The 21747-nt window shown below is 39.3% G+C and overlaps 2 protein-coding genes across 12 annotated transcripts in view; one reads left to right on the forward strand and one right to left on the reverse strand.

Annotated features, from left to right (window-relative positions):
- LOC134207876 (mucin-2) overlaps positions 1-21747 on the forward strand; it is a 600615-nt gene that overhangs the window by 429902 nt on the left and 148966 nt on the right. The window lies entirely within an intron of this gene.
- Positions 17441-18369, reverse strand: LOC134217372 (mitochondrial import receptor subunit TOM20 homolog). Its single transcript, XM_062696115.1, has 2 exons — positions 18189-18369; positions 17441-17705 (listed from the first exon to the last, which is right to left on the reverse strand). The coding sequence occupies exons 1-2, from the start codon at positions 18317-18319 to the stop codon at positions 17441-17443; spliced, it is 396 nt and encodes a 131-aa protein (XP_062552099.1). The 5' UTR covers positions 18320-18369.

The raw sequence follows: 21747 nt of genomic DNA on the forward strand, positions 1-21747 counted from the left end.
AATTCTCAGAAAACGAAATCTATATTAAGCATTCAGTCCCATAACTGATATCGCGACCAGCTTTACCTGGTCCACCTGGAACACGGCTCCACCACGTGGAAGGACCTGAAGCTGGTTGGCGTTATAGATTACACCGTCGTTGGCTGGGAGCGTTATCGGTCAGTGCACCGCGACGTCACGCAGTGCACCAACTGCTTCAATTTCGGGCACGGCACCAGAACTACCGCATGAAGCCGCGCAACAACAAATGTGGCAACTCCATCCGACCGAAGAGTGCGACAAGATGGAGGTTGTTGATCCCAAATGCGCCAACTGTGGCGACAAACATCGGGCTACAACCAAGGACTGCCTAAAACTCGCTTTCGACCAGATCTTCACCCTGGGCATGTTCGTCGTGAAAATGGCTGCTAGGGGTGAGTCTGGTCAATTGGAACGCTTGCTCACTTAAGAGCAAAATCACCGAAACCCACCTGAAGCTTCCGAGGTAAGTGCAACAATTCCTGAGTTTTAGGCTGGTGAGGTTCGATCGAACAAGCTCCAGAGGGGAGGAGTGGCAATCGCCTTGCAAAGCAACATCGCCTGCCGCCTGCTGTCGGATTTCAAGCTCAAATTCATCGAAGCCATTGAGTGGAAGTCACCACCTCCGTAGGAGTCGTCACTTTCATCGTGGCTTACTGTCCCACACAAGCCAAAGTCGACGATGGCACGTCGGCCGAGCTACGAAGGGATATAGTCAAGCTCACTCGGCGACAGGGGCAGTTCATCATCGCCGGAGACCTGAACGCAAAGCACCAATCGTGGGGAAACACCGTCTCAAACCGGAACGGAGTCGTCTGGTCCAACGACGAACTAGAGGGCCACTACACCATCCTGAGCCCTGACAGCCCTACCCGGTTGACACGGTCCGGGGCCATGCTACGCTCGACATCTTCATCACGAACATGCACGATCACGTCTCCCAGCCGGTCGTCTTCCAGTAGCTCAGCTTGGACCACTATCCGGTGGTGGGGGAAGTTCGAACTTCAGTGAATCGGCACGAGCTAACCAGGCGAAACTATCATCGAGTGAACTGTCAGGAGTTCCAGCAGTGCTTCGACAACACCATCGATTACGAGGTGTGTCCGGAGACGCCGGAAAGTATCGACCGTCAGCTGTGCGCCATCGAGAAGGCGATCTCGGTGGCCCGAGAGCAACATGTACCGACGACTCGGCAGGTAACCAACTCCTCAAACATCGATACACTCACCAAAGATTTGATTCGATTACGGAATGTCATTCGTAGGCAGTTCCAGCGTACTGGACTGCCTGAACTTAAGGCACGCTGCAATCGTATCACAAAAGATATCCAGGCCAGAATGGTGGACCTCAAAAATAACGATTTTTTCGAATAAGATCCGCACTCTCCCAGATTATGCTAAGCCGTTCTGGAAAATGATCAATGTACTAAAATCCAAGCCTCAGCCCATTCCACCTTTGATCCCACTAGACAAAAATGGCTATTCGAAAAAGCTATTCATCACCGGTTACTTGAGTCTGCCGAAAATCTCAACATCTTGCTCGAGGAATAGTTTGGTTTCCTTGGTCGGTCAACTGTACACCAACTGACTCGAGTTACCAACGTCCTCAGACGGAACAAGTTTGTCTCAAACTTCAACGGGTCCAAAACAAATTCCTGAGGATGATCCTCAACACCCCTCCTAGGACAAGAACATCCAAAGTCCACCGTCTGGCCAGGATAAAAACCTTACATGAACGCTTTGGTGAGAGTAAAGAAAAGTTTAGGGTCCGTTGCTTGCATTCGGATCAGGCTCCAATTAAGGCACTAGTTCCAATTGTTCTGTTAACCTAAGCGGACTTAAAAAGACTCTACTTCGGAAAGGAGTATCTTTCGGTTTAGGAATAATAAATAAACGTCTGGACTCCAAGGGTGTCAAACAACTTCTGTTTATTCAGATATTCGGTTTCACCGATTATGGTTTCACACTTCATCTTTATCTCTCACTTATTAACTTCGAAAGAAAGCTTATGAAAGATATTTTAGTTACCAGATAAAGATTGTCGCTGTCGTCGCTGTCCGGAACATCTTTTGCTGGCGAGGATAGGGGATCTAAATGTCAATTAAGGAAAAATACATACACTGATGGAAATATAAGCCTTGTCATGTTTTCATATGTCGAATTCGTTATTAAACCTGGGTAAGTGCCAACCCGAACCCTGAATAAAAAAACATTTTCAGTTCCATCTGTCATTGGGTATGTTGGTGTGCGTAGCATCGTGTTTGTTTTGATTCGAAACATATGATCCAGGACATCCAGTGCACTGCACTGGCAGTGCGTTGGCGTCGTTGGCGTTGACTAATCAGATCATGATAAATAAATATGTTTAAGTGCGTGAACTGATTTTTGCGGATAGTGAAATTTACTTTTAGGTGGATATAAATAGGGAAACTGCTCATGTAATTCATTTCATGGCTCCGATATTCATCCCATCAAAAACAAAGCAATGGAAAGGAATTTGGATTGTATATATTATTTTTGTGATTTTTCGCAGCAGTGATCACGCATGTTGACAAAAAGAGGCGACGAAATTGGTGCTGTATTTCTTTGTTTCCCGATGAGATGATATATTTTCATATAATGTTCAGTGAGATGGAGATCGGAACAGTTCCCCTATTTAATTATATTTAATAATCCCGTGCACATTTTTATACCAAGAATTCGGTATAGAATTCATGTAAAAGAGATTTTCTATTCTACAAAAATTCATCTATTTCTGCCAAAGTTTTTTTTTGGGGAACACCCCGAAGCATGTAATTAAAATTCTCCAGGTTTCCCTAATTTTTTCCTCGCTACCTCTCCTGATAAAGGTTAATAAGGGGAAAATTTTCCGCCGGATTTTGGGCCCCATGCATTTTTAATTTTCAAGAATCTCCCGGAGGAATTGCTCAAGATACTTCCGGGGGAATTTAGCTTGAGCTTGAGCTTGATTGACTGCTCGTAGTTGCTACTCCATTATGACCAGATAAGCTGTTCTTGCACAGGGAACCAACAGATGTTTGCTTGGGACTAGCACACATCTTCAATGTACAAGTACTGCTGATCTGTTAGGTCATACTGGCGCTTGCCACGTCAGAATGCAAGTCAATGTAAGGAAGGGGAGGAAATGATGATGCAATCACTTGCCCACTGCAAGTCGAATATACCTCTGTACTTGCCACGAGTTCATGCGGAATTCGTTGGAATTTTTGGGTTAGGTTGGAGAGGCAGAGGTCCGTCTTGGTTAAGGACATAGTTGGAGGAGTACCACGATGGCAGCCAATATGGCACCGGACCTTCCTCGGGTCAACCCCACACTTCCTGCACTCCTCTCCCACCAACATTCGAATGCATCGAACAGCATCGAACAAAAAGTATAATATTCAAATTACTAACCTGTTCACAGCATATTTATTCACTTCCCGTGATAATGAACATGTTTCTTCAAAGAGTCCTATGAATTTCTGGCTCGAATTTTATCGTAAATCAGCAATTTCGTGCCAATTTATTAGTCGTTCCGTGATTCGGTGGGCTCATCACTGCACTTCACTTCTTCTTAAAGGGCATAGAAAAATCAAGTTTTACTCACTTCTCCGCACATGAGCAGCCCGAAATGTTGATAGAATGCAAATTAAACATCACTTTTGATATAAGTCACTTGTTTGAACCGAAAACCTGATATAAACTGCTATTTTTGCCCGAAAAACGATTAAAAACTTCATCGCCCGGAGCGAATGTAAACACCGGCAGCGGCAGCAGCAAACTAATACCTAGGGTGGTTCAAAAAAAGATTTTGCTCCACCGCGCTCAGTCGATTATGATTCATAATTTGGGTGTCATCCGATGGTTTGGGTTGGTTTAAATAGAGGCTTACCGTGCACAGGTCATTTCAGGTTTGTATGACAGTTGATATGGCGAGGTTGAATTTTACATTATTTTGATTGTGACACTCCGTCATTGGGCGTTGGTGAGGGGGGAGACCATATGACTGGATGAAATATTCAAGAGCTTCAATTCCATAGGCAATGGACATTAAATGGTGGCTTTGTAACGTTTTGCCACTTGTCGATATAAAACTATTTCTAAACAGTACAAAAAATGAATTATTTTAAGCAACGGAAAAAAATATTTATTTTAGGAACTATTTACATAACAGCACCATTAGAATAAATATCTGTTATAAAAAAGCTCAATTATTTCGGATAAAAGCTTTATATTTATATCGAACTAATGAATACTTTGCGGATTAAACGTAGATGGCCTTTTAATACTGCAATGAAATAAACTGTGGTTTACTCGTCTAAAATATCATTTAGTTGTATTAGTTTAATATTCATAATGGACATATATTTTAAGGTTCCTTAGATTTTCTTAAAGTTCCACTCAGCCATTTCTAAATTATATCGGCTAGAGTGCGGACTGTTAGTTTCAGTGATAGTGTTTTTCCATTTCCTAATTAAAGGTTGGTTTTCAATTTCAATTAATTTAATTAAAAAAACCCAGATTAATCCAATTTAGCAGTGATGATGCCTTTCTCGTGCATTATAAAATATATTGAAAAAATCACATTAGAAAGGTCAAAAAGCTCTTTGGGGAATATATCACATTTTTCGATCATTTTAATATTTTTGCCTTGCCACCATTCAAAAAAATTGTTCTTTGAATTTTCACGGGGGACCTTTGGGGAAAAACAATGATTTTTCAATAATTCCGAAAAGCAATGATCGGCCCATTTCCAATAGCAAACAATTCCCCGTCGAATGCAACTTGTTGCGAGTAAATCGGATAATTCTAATTTCTAAAAGTGTGCCTACAAAAATTTGTACACATACACAAAAAACAGACGTCACCTCAGTTTGTCGAGCTGAGTCGATCGGTATATAACACTCATGGGTCTCCGGGCCTTCTATCAAGTTTTTTAGTAATCATATAGTTTTCGGTACAACTTTGTTGTACGAGAAAGGAAAATGCATAGAGTAGAGTGGGGCAAGAGTGCGCGTGGGGTAAGAGTACGTTTTCGATTTTTTGAGGTAATAAAAAAAGATTGATTAGCAGCACTGCATCAGTTTGACAGGTATTCTGGCCAACTATTATCATGTGTAATTGTAAACGATTTGAATAAACAACGAGGGAGATATGGAGTTAGATAACTTTTTGATCATTTTGCTAAAAATAATTGGATTTCCGCAACTAGAATTTCATTACCATATATACGTTCAATCAGATAAACATTATACCATTTCGATAACCTATTGTATAGAGTACTTTATGGTACAGAACACCAATCCGGTTGGTTTTCCAAGAAGTCAAAACCATTACTTGAATAATTTTTGGGACTGTGGGGTAAAAGTACGCAGGAACCTGTGGGGCAAGAGTACGCATATGAATCTTCGTTATGATGTCAAACCTGTATCTCTGGCCGAAATAAGACTTCTTCCAAAGCGTAAAGATCCACAACTAAGAAAAAGGGACAGAATTCGAAATCATCACAAGTTTTAGGATAAGTTGAAGTAATTCGGTGTTAGAAAGGACATAGCGAAGAAAGCACTGAAGGAAATAATGAAATTGTATTAGGACTTGTTGTACAACAAAACATAGTACGAAAACACAATTTCATCTAAATGATAATTTCATTTAATCAAAAGAATCATTCATAAATTATGCAACGTTTAGCTGGGAGGGGTTACGAGCTGTGTGAGGATCCATATAATTTTTAGAGGATTCATACAAATAGTGTAAGATAGGGGGAGGGGTGATGAATTAGCCAAATTTTACGTTACGTGATTGGTGGGCTTGCTTTAAAGGAAATTCCTTTGTATACGCCACGCGTAGCTTGATATATATTTTCTACCTCTGTAGTTTTTGTATATATAAAAAACAATGGTTTTTCGTATGAAAGTGCACATTTTAGGACTCCTCCCTTTAAGAGTTACGTAATCTTAAACATTCTCTAATATATGCTCATTAAACATCAATTAAATGTTATTAACTCTTATTTGTGTCACTATATACTTAAAGCACATGATTGGATAAATGCGTACTTACCCTGCACCCGATGGGCACTTTTACCCCACCGGTGGGGTAAGAGTGCGTTTTTCACTTGTCTTGGAATAAGGGTTCTACTAAAACGCATCTCAATAATTTCAATATTTTTTCCACTGGGTAACATAAAGGAAGAGTATATGAATCATCGACACTGATTTGATATGCAGAAGCTTGCTTGATAAGGGCCACATGATCGATTGAAAACTAAGTGCGTACTCTTGCCCCACTCTACTCTATGTTACAAATATGTGATCGTGCGATAGTACAATGATTAGCGATAGTAAATACAATGATTAGCGCAACGGCGCGTTTTGAAAAATACATACACAGAAAGAAAATTCATTATTGAAATTAAAAACCATTGGTAAAATAAAAGTTGCGTTGGTTCTTTTCGCAGAGAGTTGCAAATGTTCAGAATAAAAGTACGTTAACTTTTGCAACAACCATGTTTCGAAAGTTGCATTCCATTCTAAAATTAAAAGTTTGAACTTTAAACAACATTGTAGAACTGTCAAAAAGAAATTATCAAATCGTAAATAAAAGAGTGGAATAGAGAGAGTTTCATCCGCCTAAAAAAAAAAAGACTCCCACCCATTGCTTACCCATTCAAATTTTCTTTCTCATTTTTGCTGCATTAATAATAGATTTTGTTTATTTTATTTCATAGTTTTATTCAACATGTAGGTATAAATGTGTAGCAGCTCCAGAAATCTGCAAAGTTGCTCGTTGGATGTTCATTGCAGATATTAAGATGTTTTTGCCGTTCAGCAATTTGAGAAAAACTGTAAAAAGAAATTTTGTATTCCATTAAATATTTGCATTCCGCAAAATCACGCAGTCCATCTGCGCAATACAGTGAAACTTCCGACGGAAACGGCGAGATTGGATAGATACATTTCCAGTCAAATCCTACTGCTTCCGTAGCCGTTTCTGTTCCATTGCGTTAGTGGGGTTAGGTGTTTTTGTCTGAAATTTTCATGTCTTTACACACCAATATTATGACCTACCTTCCAATCCTATGAGTTATTCACTGCCCTAGCACCGCTTTTCCCGAGGCTTTTCCGGAGCTCATGATCGAGAAAATAAAATAAATCGTTTATCGCGACTTGTTGGAACTGGTTCGGAGAAGTTTCGCAGCGAAAGACATAGAGGCTACAACGACGATGCAATTGATGCACACGGAGATATACCCACTACGGGAGTTTTTCTATAAAATGAATGGACAAAAATAATTCTATTCACAGTGGGAAAAAGTTTTATATTAAACACATGTAATGTTGTATGGAAGTGTTAGTCATATAAGAAATAGCTAAATTTAACCAATCACTTATATGACAATCCAACTAAATATATGTACATCTCGATCAATTTTGTGATTATTTTTACCATCTGATAGTCCATAGTGAAACTATGTAAACAGAAGTAAACGATGTTCTGTCAGGAACTAATAACTGGACGTGTGGAGTCCTGAAGAACCGATTAAAATTCGTGCAACCCAGATGAGCTCACGAGACCAGCACTGCCAGAGGCGCTAGTGTATTTTACTCATATTTTGGTAAACTTATTTGAAAGTGTTTCTGGAAGTGTAGACTTTTTGCTGTGAGTTTTGACATGAGTTTCTTAACCTCAACAGTGTTTATTCTTTTTATTAATATACGCGGCCCAATTTATTTCAATCTCGATTTTCAGTAATTTTGTTATTTATAAATACCTAGTTCTCACAAAACATGTTCTGCAAAAGCCGTATTTTTACCAACTGTAACCGAAAAGTGGTAAGTGAATAACACATATTCTCGCCGCCTTAAATCTCGTTCAGAACTGTGCTTTTCTGCTACCTTTGTCCACCAGAATTGTGGTAAAAAATGCTCGTACAGCAAACATTCCTTTCAACGCCATGTAGGCCACCGAACGGGTCCCTTGAAATGCAGAGTTCCTTCAACGCCCACTTTTCTGTCAACTATTCAGAAACAACACTCCTGCTGTGAAAGGGGTCACATGCTCAACATCTACCTCTTTGACTGTTGCAGGAGTGTTTACTCCAGAAAAGCACCTGAATTTAGTGCAATTGTCTTCTACGGTTGCCAGTGATGAAGCTTCTAATTATGTATAGCTGTAAATTAATTTATAATGATGCTGGATACTGTCCTGGAGGTGAGTAGTTTTGTAGCATTTCAAAAATGTGATTCAGTGCCAATCATTTGAGAAACAGTGAATTATTCATTTGAAATAAGACGAGTTTGTACCTTCCCATTGAATTCCACCACTTGACGGTACCTTTGACAGATACGTGTTTCGACCCCAACAGGAAGGTCGTCTTCAGTGTCTCGTACTTGACTCTACTTGTGTACGAGACACTGGAAGACGACCTTACAGTTGAGGTCGAAAATGCGTATCCGTATCCGTCAAGGTACAATCAAGTGGTGGAATTAAATGGGAAGGTACTAACTCGTCTTATGACAAGTGAAGACATTCCACTAAAAAGCTCAAAATAATTCTTCTTTAACAGTGAAATTATTGTTTTTATTATTATGTTTTCAGCCCAATTTTACTCATGAATTGGAGGAGAAACATACAATAATGGAGCACAGAGTTCTAAGTTTGGAAGCATGTTTGGTCGCATTTCCAGATTTGAATATCTGATAAGCAATCGACTATCACCTAGCACCGTCTCATCGAGCATGTATGCGATCTGCTCCATTTACACCTCGGAGGTGATTATACGCTTCTAACTTCTGCAATGGCTTCCTGTGCTATCTCGTATTCGCCAATGTGAAGCAGGAATTGCTGGTGAAGATAGTGGAGACGATGCTGTGAAGGTGGTGCTGAGTTGGCGAACCTGGCCTCGTCGACGATTTAATGAGGGACTGATTTTCGCTAAAATGGGAGATATTATGCTGCATCCAGGATAAGGGAAAGTATGCTGCAGTGTAAAAAATGTTATTTGGTGGGAGCTTGTATTAAAACGTATTAAAATTAAAAAAAAACATTCGTTTTTAGGTGATTTTTGTTTTCAATTCCACGGAAAATATTTTTAATGTCTGCAAAAACTAAAATTATCTCGAGAAGTTATTCCAAATTTTCACTGAAATTCACTAGGAATTTTACCGGAAATCTTTTAAAAAGTAAAAGGAAGAATATTTTTGATTTTATCGGATGATTGATTATTAATCGAGAAATTATACGAAATTTCTTCGAATTACTCTACGAAAGTATAAGGGAAGGCCTTTGAAAATGTGAACATTTGGTTTACGTGGTCCTGTTGAATCCTTGAAAGTGTTCTCAAAAGAATTCAGGAACTTAGGTTTCGCCGTCGGATTCTCTGAAGGGTTTGCTGTTGAATCTCGATGGTTTGCTGTCGGAATCCTGACAGAATTCCCATCGGAATCCTGGAAAGTATTCCTGTCCGAATCCGAAATACGAGACACTGAAGACGGCCGTCTTGTTGAGGTCAAAAAACGTATCTGTCAAACGTACAATCAATCGTACAATAAATCTCTGCACGAGGTGGCCTTATCGGGATGCAAATTACTGGCATATAAACTTATTTAATAAATTTTCTTTCTGTATTTTCGTTAATACTTTTTTCACAACTCACAACAACAATTTAAATTCCTTCTATTAAGGAAATAGGTTTGCCATTTTTTTTTTCAGTATAATATCAAACCAAAATATTTGATAAGTTTTTCTGTTTTCAGTTTGTTAATATATGGAGGAGGACCAACGCGCACTGGGAGTTTTCGAAAGGAAAATGCTGCGTACCATCTATGGTGGGGTGAAAATACAACGCCTGTTGTAGATAGCATTTTAACTGTTTCAAATTTCATTTCCTATACATACTCCCATACATTTTATAACTCAACTAAAGATGCCCTAACATTACTAAAGATGCCGTTACTAAAGAAGCCCTAAAGAAATAGGTCTATTTAATTTTAAAACGAATTCAGATTGCTTCCTAAGTATATTTCAAAACGAAAGATTTTATACATACGTAGTTCCCCTGTAGTTCCCACTGGCCAAGTGGTGAAATGATGGTCGCCTGAGAGTTTAGCCGGTTGCGGTAAGATCTGTCGCATGGCGTGTGTTTGGGGGAATCTTAATAGAGCTTGATTGCGTCTATTCTCCTAGTTCGAACATCGCATGCGTAGCACACAGTGCCTAAATACGGAAAAAGTCTGATGGTGTTATTTTCAAAAGTAACTATTTTCAATGCATTATATACAGAGACATAAACTAAACTAGAGTTTAACGCTAACACAGAAAGACAAATTATAAACTGAGAATCAGAATCGTTCAATAACAGACAAAAATCAAGGACAAAACTACATATTCTCTTTTTTGGTACTCAACTTAATACTATTTAGGCATTTCGAAATATCGTACTAAGGATGATTGGCTTCGGTTGTTTGGGAAAAACGACGAGTTCTTTTTGCATAAAAAACAAATCGACAATCAGAATTACATCGTATTACACTTCAACCCTCTTTTTTACGTCACTTATTGGGGGGACGTAAACCGAATGTGACGTAAAAAGAATTTTGTTAAATTTCTTGTATTTTCTCTTAATTTATTGATCGTGAGGATACTTTCAAACACATTCACTATGCGTCTTACATGAGGTATTGTAAGATCTCTCCAAATCCAGGAGATGTTATAAGATCTCCAAATTGTCCTGGAGTTTGAATCAAATGGTCTACCGAATCAACCAAAGCCTTCAGGAAAGTCCCTCAGCCGTGATATCAACTCAATTATGTCCTCCGAGGATTTGTCTTTCACTTGCGTATCAAAAACAAGACACATGAGGTGTTGTAAGATCTCCAAATTGTCCAGAAGTTTGAAACAAATGGTCTACTGAATCAACGAAGGCTTCTACGATGTCCAGAGCCGTGGTGTTCACCCAATTGCTGGATTAGTTGATTGATTGGTGGTTGGTTACTTATTTGGTTGATTGGTTGCTTTACTTGATTGATTGGTTGTGGTTATTTAGTTGATTGGTTGCTTGATTGGTTGGTCGTTTCGTTAATTGGTGTTGTTGCTGATTGGTTAATTAGTTGGTTGGTTGCTTTGATTGGTTGGTTGGTTGCTTGATTGGTTGGTTGGTTGCTTGATTGGTTGGTTTGATTGGTTGCTTGATTGCTTGGCTGATCAGATTACTTCGATTTGTTAGTTGGTAGTATGGCGATTGGTTGGTTGCTTAACAGGCCGATTGATTGGTTAGCAAGTCGGTTAGTTGATTAGCCGTTGTTATGCTGGCTGCATGATTGATTACGTTGATTGCTAGATTCGTTGGTCAGTTGATTGGTTGGTCATTTCAGTTGATTGGTTGTGTGATTGGTTATTGGTTACGGTTGCTTGACTGGTTGATTGTTGCCTGATTGCTCGATTTCGGTTGATTGGCAGCTTCGTTTGAAATTGCTGGTTGATTGATTGTTGTTGGTTGCTTACTGGTTGATTGGTTAGTCAGCTGGTTAGTTGATTAGTTGTTTGGTTGGTTGCTTTGGTTGATTGGTTATTGTTGATTGCAGCTTGCTTGAATCGGTTAGTTGATTGATTGGTTAGTTATTTGTTGATGCTGTTGGTTGCCGCTTGATTTGTTGGTCGGCACGGTTGATTGGTTGGTTGTTTCATTGTTGGTTGATTGATTGATTGGTAACGCTTGGTTGATTGGCTCGTCGGCTGGTTATGTTGTTTTGTGGGTTGGTTGGTTGATTAGCTGAGTCGTTGTTTGAATGATTGCAGCTTGTTTTGAATGGCTGATTGCCGCATTATCCAATCACAAACCAATCAACCAAATAACCAAACTGCAACCAACCAAGCTAAATGAAGCAACCAGCCAACTATCAACGAACCAACTAATCAACAGTTCTACCAACTAACAAATCAAGCAACAACCAACCAATCAATCAATCAACTAATCAACCAATCAAGAAACCAAAACAAACTAATCAACCAATCAGCCGAATAACCAACCAATTAAGCTACCAACCAACTAATCCAGCTATCAGCCATTCAAGCAAGCTACCAATCAATCAAGCAACGAATCAACTAATCAACCAACCAAGCAAACCAACAAAACAACATATCAACTAACCAGCCGACCAGCCAATCAACCAGTAAAGCAACCAATCAATCAAATTACCAAACAATCAATCAATCAACCAACAATGAAGCAATCTACCAATCAATCATTCTCACCAACTAACAAATCAAGCAGCAACCAACCAACCCTGTCCAGCAGATTTCCTGCTGCGCTACGACGTCGAAGTTGCGGGGATGTAATTCATCGTAGATTATCCTGTCGCAACCTGCGAAACCTAGCGACCTACAGTTCCATGTTTCAGGTTTCCAATCGTGATCCTTTGTTCGTCACCTAGGTCGTTGTCAATTGTATCGAGTCGTAATGGTCGTAATGTCGTTTGTGATGGTTGTTTTTAAGGCGGCTTATTGAGCATGCGCAAACCTCCTGTCTTGTCGGAGGGCCGTCGTGTTAGGTCTGTTTAGCGTCCCACCTAACAACAGGACTTGGGCTTGTGCGCATTGAGCGGCACATGGTCGCTTTGGCGGAGCCTACTTGCGGATACATACAGCTTTTATAGAGGTTAAACAGGGTCTACCGTCAAACCCCACCACATCCCAGTAGGCAGACGCCACAACTCGCAGATGGCCTGGGGAGGGATCGTCGCCCTTGGACAAAGTCCCTACTGCCCCCTGACCAACCAACCCATCAACCAAATAACTAAACCAATCAATCAACCAACCAATCAAGCAATCTAGCAATCAACTTATTAACCAATCAACCAAGCAAACCAACAAAACAAATCCAATCAACTAACCAACAAGCAACCATCCAATCAACCAGTCAACCAACCAACCAACAAATGAAGTAATCCAACCAACAATAAAGCAAATCCAACCAATCAACCATACTACCAACTAACAAATCAAGCAGCAACCAACCAATCAAGTAAAGCTACCAATCCACCAAGCAATCAAACAACTAACCAACCAACCAACTAATCAACCACCAAGCAACCAACAAAACAACATGTCAACTATCCAGCCGACCAACCAATCAAGCAACCAATAAATCAACTAGTCAAGCAACCAGTCAACCAAATTAATAACCAATCAAGCAATCAACCAACCAATCAACCATTCTACCAACTAACGAATCAAGCATCAATCAATCAAATAATCAACCTTTAAAGCAAGCAACCAATCATCCAAGCAATCATTCAACCTATCAAGCAAACCAACAAAAACAACATATGAACTAACGAGCCGACCAAACAATCAATCAACCAGTCAAGCAAACCAATCAACCAAATTACCAACCAATCAAGGAATCAATAAAAAAGCAACCAACCAATCAACCATTCTTCCAACTAACAAATCAAGCAGCAACCAACCAACCAAATAACCAACGAATCAATCAACTGACTAATCAAACAACCAACCATTCAAGCAAGCTACCAATCAACTTATTAACCAATCAACCAAGCAGCCAACAAAACAACTAATCAACTAACCAGCCGACTAACCAATCAAGCAACCAACCAATCAACCAGTCAAGCAACCAACAAAAGATATTTTAGTTACTAGATAAAGATTGTCGCTACTGTTCCCTTTGTTCTGCTGTCCGAAACATGTGTGGTACATACCTGTCAAATCGTATGGATTTTCCTTCTTTGACATTTAGCTCCCCTATCCTCGCCAGCAAAAAGATGTTCCGGACAGCGACGACAGCGACAATCTTTTATCTAGTAACTAAAATATCTTTTCAACCAACCAACAATCAAGCAACCAACAATTCAAGCAAGCTACCAATCAACCAAGCAATCAAACAACCAACCAGCTAATCAACCAATCAAGCAACCAACCAATCACCAATCAAGCAACCAATCAACCAAATAACCAACCCAGCAATCAACTTACCAAGCAGCCAACAAAACAACTAATCTACTAACCAATCAATCCACCTGTCAAGTAACCAACCAATCAACCAACCAACTAACAAATCAAGCCAACTAACAACCAAATAATCAACCAAGCAATCAAGCAACCAACCAACTAATTAAGCAAGCAACCAACCAACCAATCAAGCAACCAACCAACCAATCAAGCAACCAATCAACTAAACAACTTATCAATTAACGAGACTACCAACCAATCAGGCAACCAATCAACTAAATAACCACAACCAATCAATCAAGTAAAGCAACCAATCAACCAAATAAGTAACCAACTATCAATCAATTACCTAATACAGCAACCAACCAATCAAGCAAGATACCAATCAAACAACAAACTAACCAACCAATCAATTAACAAGTTTAATCAACCAAATAAAGCAACCAACCAATCAACCATTCAAGCATCCAACAAAACAACTAATCAACCAACCAGCCGACTAACCAATCAAGCATCCAACCAATCAACCAGTCAAGCAACCAACCAACAATCAAGCAAACCAACAATTCAAGCAAGCTACCAATCATCCAAGCAATCAAACAACCAACCAGCTAATCAACCAATCACAAACCAACCAATCACCAATCAAACAACCAATCAACTAAATAACCACCCAATCCAGCAATTAACTTACCAAGCAGCCAACAAAAACAACTAATCAACTAACCAGCCTACTAACCAATCAATCAACCTGTCAAGCAACCAACCAATCAATCATACCATACTACTAACTAACAAATCAAGCAGCAGCCAACCAAATAATCAACCAACCAATCAAGTAACCAACCAGTCAAACAAGCTACCAATCTACCAAGCAATCAAGCAACCAACCAACTTATCAACCAATCAACCTGTCAAGCAAACCAACCAATCATCCAAGCAATCATTCAACCAATCAAGCAACCAACAAAAACAACATATGAACTAACGAGCCGACCAAACAATCAATCAACCAGTCAAGCAAACCAATCAACCAAATTACCAACCAATCAAGGAATCAATAAAAGCAACCAACCAATCAACCATTCTTCCAACTAACAAATCAAGCAGCAACCAACCGACCAAATAACGAACGAAGCACTCACCCAACTAATCAAACAGCCAACCATTCAAGCAAGCTACCAATCACCTTATTAACCAATCAACCAAGCAGCCAACAAAACAACTAATCAACTAACCATCCGACTAACCAATCACAAACCAACCAATCAACCAGTCAAGCAAGCAACCAACAATTCAAGCAAGCTACCAAGCAATCAAACAACCAACCAGCTAATCAACCAATCAAGCAATCAACCAATCACCAATCAAGCAAACTAATCAACCAAATAACCAATCCAGCAATCAACTTACCAAGCAGCCAACAAAACAACTAATCTACTAACCAATCAATCAACCTGTCAAGCAAACCAAACCAATCAACCAACCAACCAACAAATCAAGCCAACTAACAACCAAATAATCAACCAAGCAAATCAAGCCAACCAACCAACTAATTAAGCAACCAACCAATCAAGCAAACCAATCAACTAAACAACTTATCAATTAACGAGACTACCAACCAATCAAGCAACCAATCAACTAAATAACCACAACCAATCAATCAAGTAAAGCAACCAATCAACCAAATAAGTAACCAACCATCAATCAATTACCTAATCCAGCAACTAACCAATCAAGCAAGATACCAATCAAACAACAAACTAATCAACCAATCAATTAACAAGCTAATCAACCAAATAAAGCAACCAACCAATCAACCATTCAAGCATCCAACAAAACAACTAATCAACTAACCAGCCGACTAACCAATCAAGCAAACAACCAACATTCAAGCAACCAACAATTCAAGCAAGCTACCAATCATCCAAGCAATCAAATAACCAAGCAGCTAATCAACTAATCAAGCAACCAAACCAATCACCAATCAAACAACCAATCAACTAAATAACCAACCAATCCAGCAATTAACTTACCAAGCAGCCAACAAAACAACTAATCAACTAACCAGCCTACTAACCAATCAATCAACCTGTCAAGAAACCAACCAATCAATCATACCATACTTCCAACTAACAAATCAAGCAGCAATCAACCAAATAATCAACCAAGCAATCAAGCAACCAACCAACCAATCAAGCAAACCAACCAACTAATTACCCATCAACTAAACAACTTATCAATTAAGTTGACGACCAACCAATCAAGCAACCAATCAACTAAATAACCACAACCAATCAATCAAGTAAAGCAAACCAATCAACCAAATAAGTAACCAACCATCAATCAATTAACTAATCCAGCAACCAACCAATCAAGCAAGCTACCAAATCAAACAACAAACTAATCAACCAAATCAAACAACAAGTTTAATCAACCAAATGAGCAACCAACCAATCAACCATTGAAGCATCCAACAAAACAACTAATCAACTAACCAGCCGACCAACCAATCAATCAATCAGTCAAGCAACCAATCAACCAAATAACCTACCAGGATCTCGAAGGATTCCCTGGATAAGCCAAGAAGGATAGATAGGCAAACTAGGAAATATTCCCCGCAGAATCTCTGAAGAATGCAGAATCTCGGAAGGATGGACTGCAGAATCTCCGCAGGATTTCCTCCCGAATCTCGGAAGGATTTTCAGCAGAATCTCGGAAGGTTTCCTTGCAGTTTTGGAAGGATTCCCTGAGAATCCCGGAAGGATACGCCAGAATTCGGAAGGATTTCTGCGGGATCCCTTTATGGAATATCGAAGGACTCCCTATGGAATCCCAGAATGATTCTTCGCGGAATCTCAGTAAGGCTCCCCTGCGGAATTCCAGACGGATTTGCTGCGTGATTCCGAATAATTCTGCTGCGGGACTCCAGAAGGATTCCTTCGGATTTCGAAAATAATTCCTGAAAGCATTCTCTTCGGAATCCTGAAAAGAAATTGAAAATTATAAAGAAATAAGTCAGTTCAATTCTATAGACCAATTTAGATGGATTTCTACTTATATATGAATATTTATATGTTCATTCATACCTAGTACAATTTAGTTCGAACAATGTGGATTACGGATAGTGATTCCGCCTTGTCATGCCAAACTTGAACGCGGTGCAAAAAAATAATTCACGGACAGCTGAACAGTGTCTTTCTTTCGAGAAGCTTCTTTGTAACATATGTATGGATTTCAGTTTACTTTTCTATAATTATTGTGTGATCTGATACATCAAACTGCGTGGGCGATAACCGCAGACGAAGCTGTACTCTAGGATTTCTCTGTTTGTATTTGGTATCTCCAGTCTCCGTCTGTTGCTACTACTATGAACACCCAAGCCATTCCAGATCGTCGTTCATTTCTTGCAATCTGGCCTCTCGCTATCGCTTTCCGCCCTGTCCGCCGCCTTACTGACGCATACGATTGATCAGTAGTGTAAACACTTGGGCTGGCAAGGTCTGTTGGAGGACTTGGAGAAGCTGTGCCGGTTGGTTGCAGACGATCACTGCGTTAGCCAGATGCTCGACACCGTTCTCGATGTCACCGGAAGAGATGAGGGCCTCGCCCATCTGAATTTCCCTGGAGGAAAAATCTTGCACTTCTTCATGGTCTGCCATGTTGGGCATCGTCGTCCGTGGCCCTCCAGCAGTCGAAACAGCCTTCGTCGCTTTCCTCCTCTCTCGCAGCTTTTTTTGAAGTCCGGATCTTTGCGGCGCTTGTGATCGAAGAAGATGCAGTAGCCCAGGAACAGCGTTCCGGCCACGTCGGCTGCAATCCTGATAGTAGTTTTACTTATCTCCATCTCAACGATTCCGGACCTGAGCTTCACGGTGGCACTAGCACGTTAATTCCGGAACGAGAGAGAGGTCGAAAAGCGAAGAAATTTTCCTGCTTTTGTCCACGAAATGAACTTCTGACCTCCTCCCGCGCAGCTTCTTTTCGAAGTCCGGATCTTTGCGGCGCTTGTGATCGAAGTAGATGCAGTAGCCCAGGAACAGCGTTCCGGCCACAATCCTGATAGTAGTTTTACTAATCTCCAGCTCAACGATTCCGGACCCGAGCTTCACGGTGGCACTAGCACGTTAATTCCGAACGAGAGAGAGGTCGAAAAGCGAAGAAATTTTCCTGCTTTTCTCCACGAAATGAACTTCTAACCTCCTCTCTCGCAGCTTCTTTTTGAAGTCCGGATCTTTGCGGCGCTTGTGATCGAAGTAGATGCAGTAGCCCAGGAACAGCGTTCCGGCCACGCCGGCTGCAATCCCGATGGTAGTTTTACTAATCTCCATCTCAACGATTAGCTTCACGGTGGCACTAGCAGGAACTAAGAACCATCAAGTTCATCTCACTTTATAATTTTAACAGAACTTATTTAAATATGATCAGAGCAGACAAAAAAACAAAAACAAAACATCGATGCTGTCAGTTATGCGTGCACGGAAAAATAATCATGCGGAAAATGATGACTGACAGCATCTGGTTAGTGTCATCAGTTGTATACCTAGGACTCCTACACACCGATTGAAACTTTGAACGCAACACGGGAAAATCCTGAGTGTCTGGTCCCGGTTATTAGTTCCTGGTTCTGTTCTCTCTTCCTGTTTTGAAATTCAGTAGTTTTGACAGATCTACAGTTTTCTAGTTGACTGGATGAACTTTTAATTTTACAATGGGAACAGGAAAGAAAAACTTTTGAAATAAGAAAATAACATTGAAATGGATCAATTTCATTTTTATTTTGAAAAACGGAGCACTTTTCAAAATGTAAAGTGCAAAATATTCTGTGAAACAATGTTTGTTTTTGTGTATGGATTAAAATTGATATGTTTCCAACTTTCCTGATTCCCACGTAGTGTTTTTTTCACCAATGTAATATTAAAGTTCAATAATACTAGTTTTATGTCATACATTGATTTTGCGTGCCTTTTGTGTAATAATTGTACAAGTACATTTGTGAAAATGAAACCAACAATTCACATAAATATAAATGAAAAAGCCGCATAATATGGAAATAAGGAGGTGTATGAAATCACCCATATGCCCAAACTACATCACCATTCCACCCAAAACCAACCAAACCACCCAAACCAAAAGCAGTGGCTAACTGCACGCCTCTTCTTTCCTTCCAAAGCATGAAACAAAATGGCAGCAAAACGTAACGAGCGCACGAGAAAGCATGTACGTAGGTATGCGATTTTTATTTCCAACGATGAAACTTTTACAGCTGTGTTGATGCGAGCGGATGAAGTCATCGGCTTCGGGACTCTAGCGCGTGTGTGCTCGTCCATTAGTTTTCGTGTTCCACATTTGAAGCTTTTGGAAAACTTTGCTTGAGAGGTTAGCATCATCAATAAAGCACGAAAGAAGCAACACAAACATTCATGCTGTCAGTTATATACACGGTGCGAAATTCATTCACCGCATGCAGAAATGCTACACCCTTTAATTTGTTTTACTCAATATTGTGCGGTTACTTGCCAAGTTTTTTTAAACTTTATTAAAGTGTTATTTTAATCTCCAGATTATGTTCAACACCGTATACGTATACCGTATACCGTATACTTGCTAAATGGACACGGTCGGTTAAAGTAGCTGTTCCTTAAATAGTTCGTTAAAGTAGTCGCTAGATTATTCGCTGTTGGTTTGAGCGAGACAGAGTATTTGTCAAAAAAAATTAACCAGCAATCTGCGGTGTATTGTTCGAAATGAACGTTTATCAGCAATGGACTTTCTGTTGTATTATAGATTCAGATATTTATCAGGTGATTTATAATATTTTTTATGAATTATTTGAGTACTGCAATCAACAGAACAACATGAAAGCTATTGATTGCAGTATTCAAATTAATTCATGAAAAAAATGTTACTTACGTCCTTTTGAAAAGTTAAGCGAGAATTCCTGAAAAAATTTACTTAGGTCCTTTTGAAAAGTTATGCGGGAAATGTAATAAAATGCGTAAAGCCAAAATAGAACTTTTTGGGAACTTGCAAGTGTTCTGATAGTTGGTTGACTTTTGTAAATTTATTGGTCAATATTTAAGAAGTGCAGTTAAAAGAAAAGTATACTTAGTTTTTTCAAATTTGATTCAGACTATCTTTTGAAAAGGGTCAAACTTGTTTTTACTGATTTTTTCAAATGGATATAATCGAAAACGACCTTCCTACAATAAAGTGTTGTATGGGTGACTATCGCAAAATCAGTCAAACTTTCTAATAAAACTTTTTGAAAACTCAAAATTGAACCCTACACTAAAAAACATCGATTTAAAAAATTAAAAGTCGATTTGCAAAAACGCCCTTTTCGATTTGGACGAAATTTTGTCTCAAGATAGGTGATTATGTTCCTCCAACCGTCCACATACATCGCAAGCTGGCACTTTGAAGGGAAAAAATTTCTTACAAAAACTTTTTCTTGACGGAATTGATTTTTCAGTGTCTTTAAGGGTGGATTCTAATATATGTATACATAATATACTCATATTAAGTATTCATGTACAGTCAGGCAGAGTACAATGTTTTGGTCGTAACTGGTCGCAACTAGAAATACTAGAATAAGAGATCGGCGAAGACGCCATCTTGGTTCCAATCGAACCGTCAAAAGTGGTTCCATTTCGACTTGTTTACTTTTTTGCTTCCATAAGAAGCAAGCAAAAGTTCAAGTGCTGCCAGTATCATTGTCATGATTTCATGCATTTTCATACGTTTCCATTTCGACAGTTTTTCACTCCGCCGGTCTCTGGTTATAGGGTGGCTAGTCGCAACTAAAGAAGCTAATAATGGAATATAATATTTTTTTGAAGATATAAACCCTTCTTAATATTACTTTAATTTAAAAACAAACTATATTTAGTGACTAAATTAGACAATGTATCATAAAATAGATTTGCTTGGGGTTCTATAACTATGGCTTTCATTGGTTTAATTTCAGATGAAAATACACTGAAAATACTTCGACAAGAAAAGTTTTTGTTAGAAAAACTTTTTTTCCTTAAAAGTGCCCAGCTTGCGATGTATGGACGGTTGGTAGAGAACATAATCACCTATCTTGAGACAAAATTTCATTTAAATAAAAAAGGGCGTTTTTTTCGCAAATCGACTTTAAAATTTTTAAACTGATTTTTTCAGTGTAGGGCTCAATTTGGATTGTTTCCGATATTTTCACTAGAAAGTTTGACTGATTTTGCGATGGTCACCCATACAACACTTTTTTGTGGGATGCGTCATTTTTCTATTACAGTATACCCCCGCTGATCCGACAAATGTATGGCCGGACTATCGGGGTTTCTCTCGTTAATCCGACTGTCAGATCCATACAAATGAACCAAAACAAAATCACAGCACAAATTCGAAAACTGACAGCATAATGTGTTTAAATGGGTGTTGATACTTTTTAATCCGGAAAATTCCGAATTAGCGAGATCCGGACTAACGCGTCGTCGGACTAGCGAGGTCCGGATAAGCGGGGGGATACTGTATATCCATTTGAAAATATTAGCAAAAAAATTTCAGCTCTTTTCAAAGGATAGTCTAGATTAAATTTGGAAAAACATTTTTGTTTTCATTTCGGATCATCTGGTGATTTTTCATTTCTCATTTTTCATTTCTTACTTCTTACTTTTCACTCCTCACTTCGCACTTCTCACGTCTCACTTTTCACTTCTCACTGCTCACATCGGCCCATACACGGAAGTTGGCAGTATTCATTAATGGGTACTTT

Source organism: Armigeres subalbatus, chromosome 1 (genome assembly GCF_024139115.2).
Source record: "Armigeres subalbatus isolate Guangzhou_Male chromosome 1, GZ_Asu_2, whole genome shotgun sequence".
Taxonomy (NCBI): domain Eukaryota; kingdom Metazoa; phylum Arthropoda; class Insecta; order Diptera; family Culicidae; genus Armigeres; species Armigeres subalbatus.

What these genes read in the sequence shown, in the direction of transcription:
- LOC134217372 (XM_062696115.1), bottom strand. Translation starts at nt 18,319, where the DNA reads ATGGAGATTAGTAAAACTACCATCGGGATTGCAGCCGGCGTGGCCGGA. An exon ending in AAGAAGCTGCGAGAGAGGAG is followed by an intron (nt 17,706 to 18,188) that starts GTTAGAAGTTCA and finishes GCGAGAGAGGAG; the next exon opens with GAAAGCGACGAAGGCTGTTT.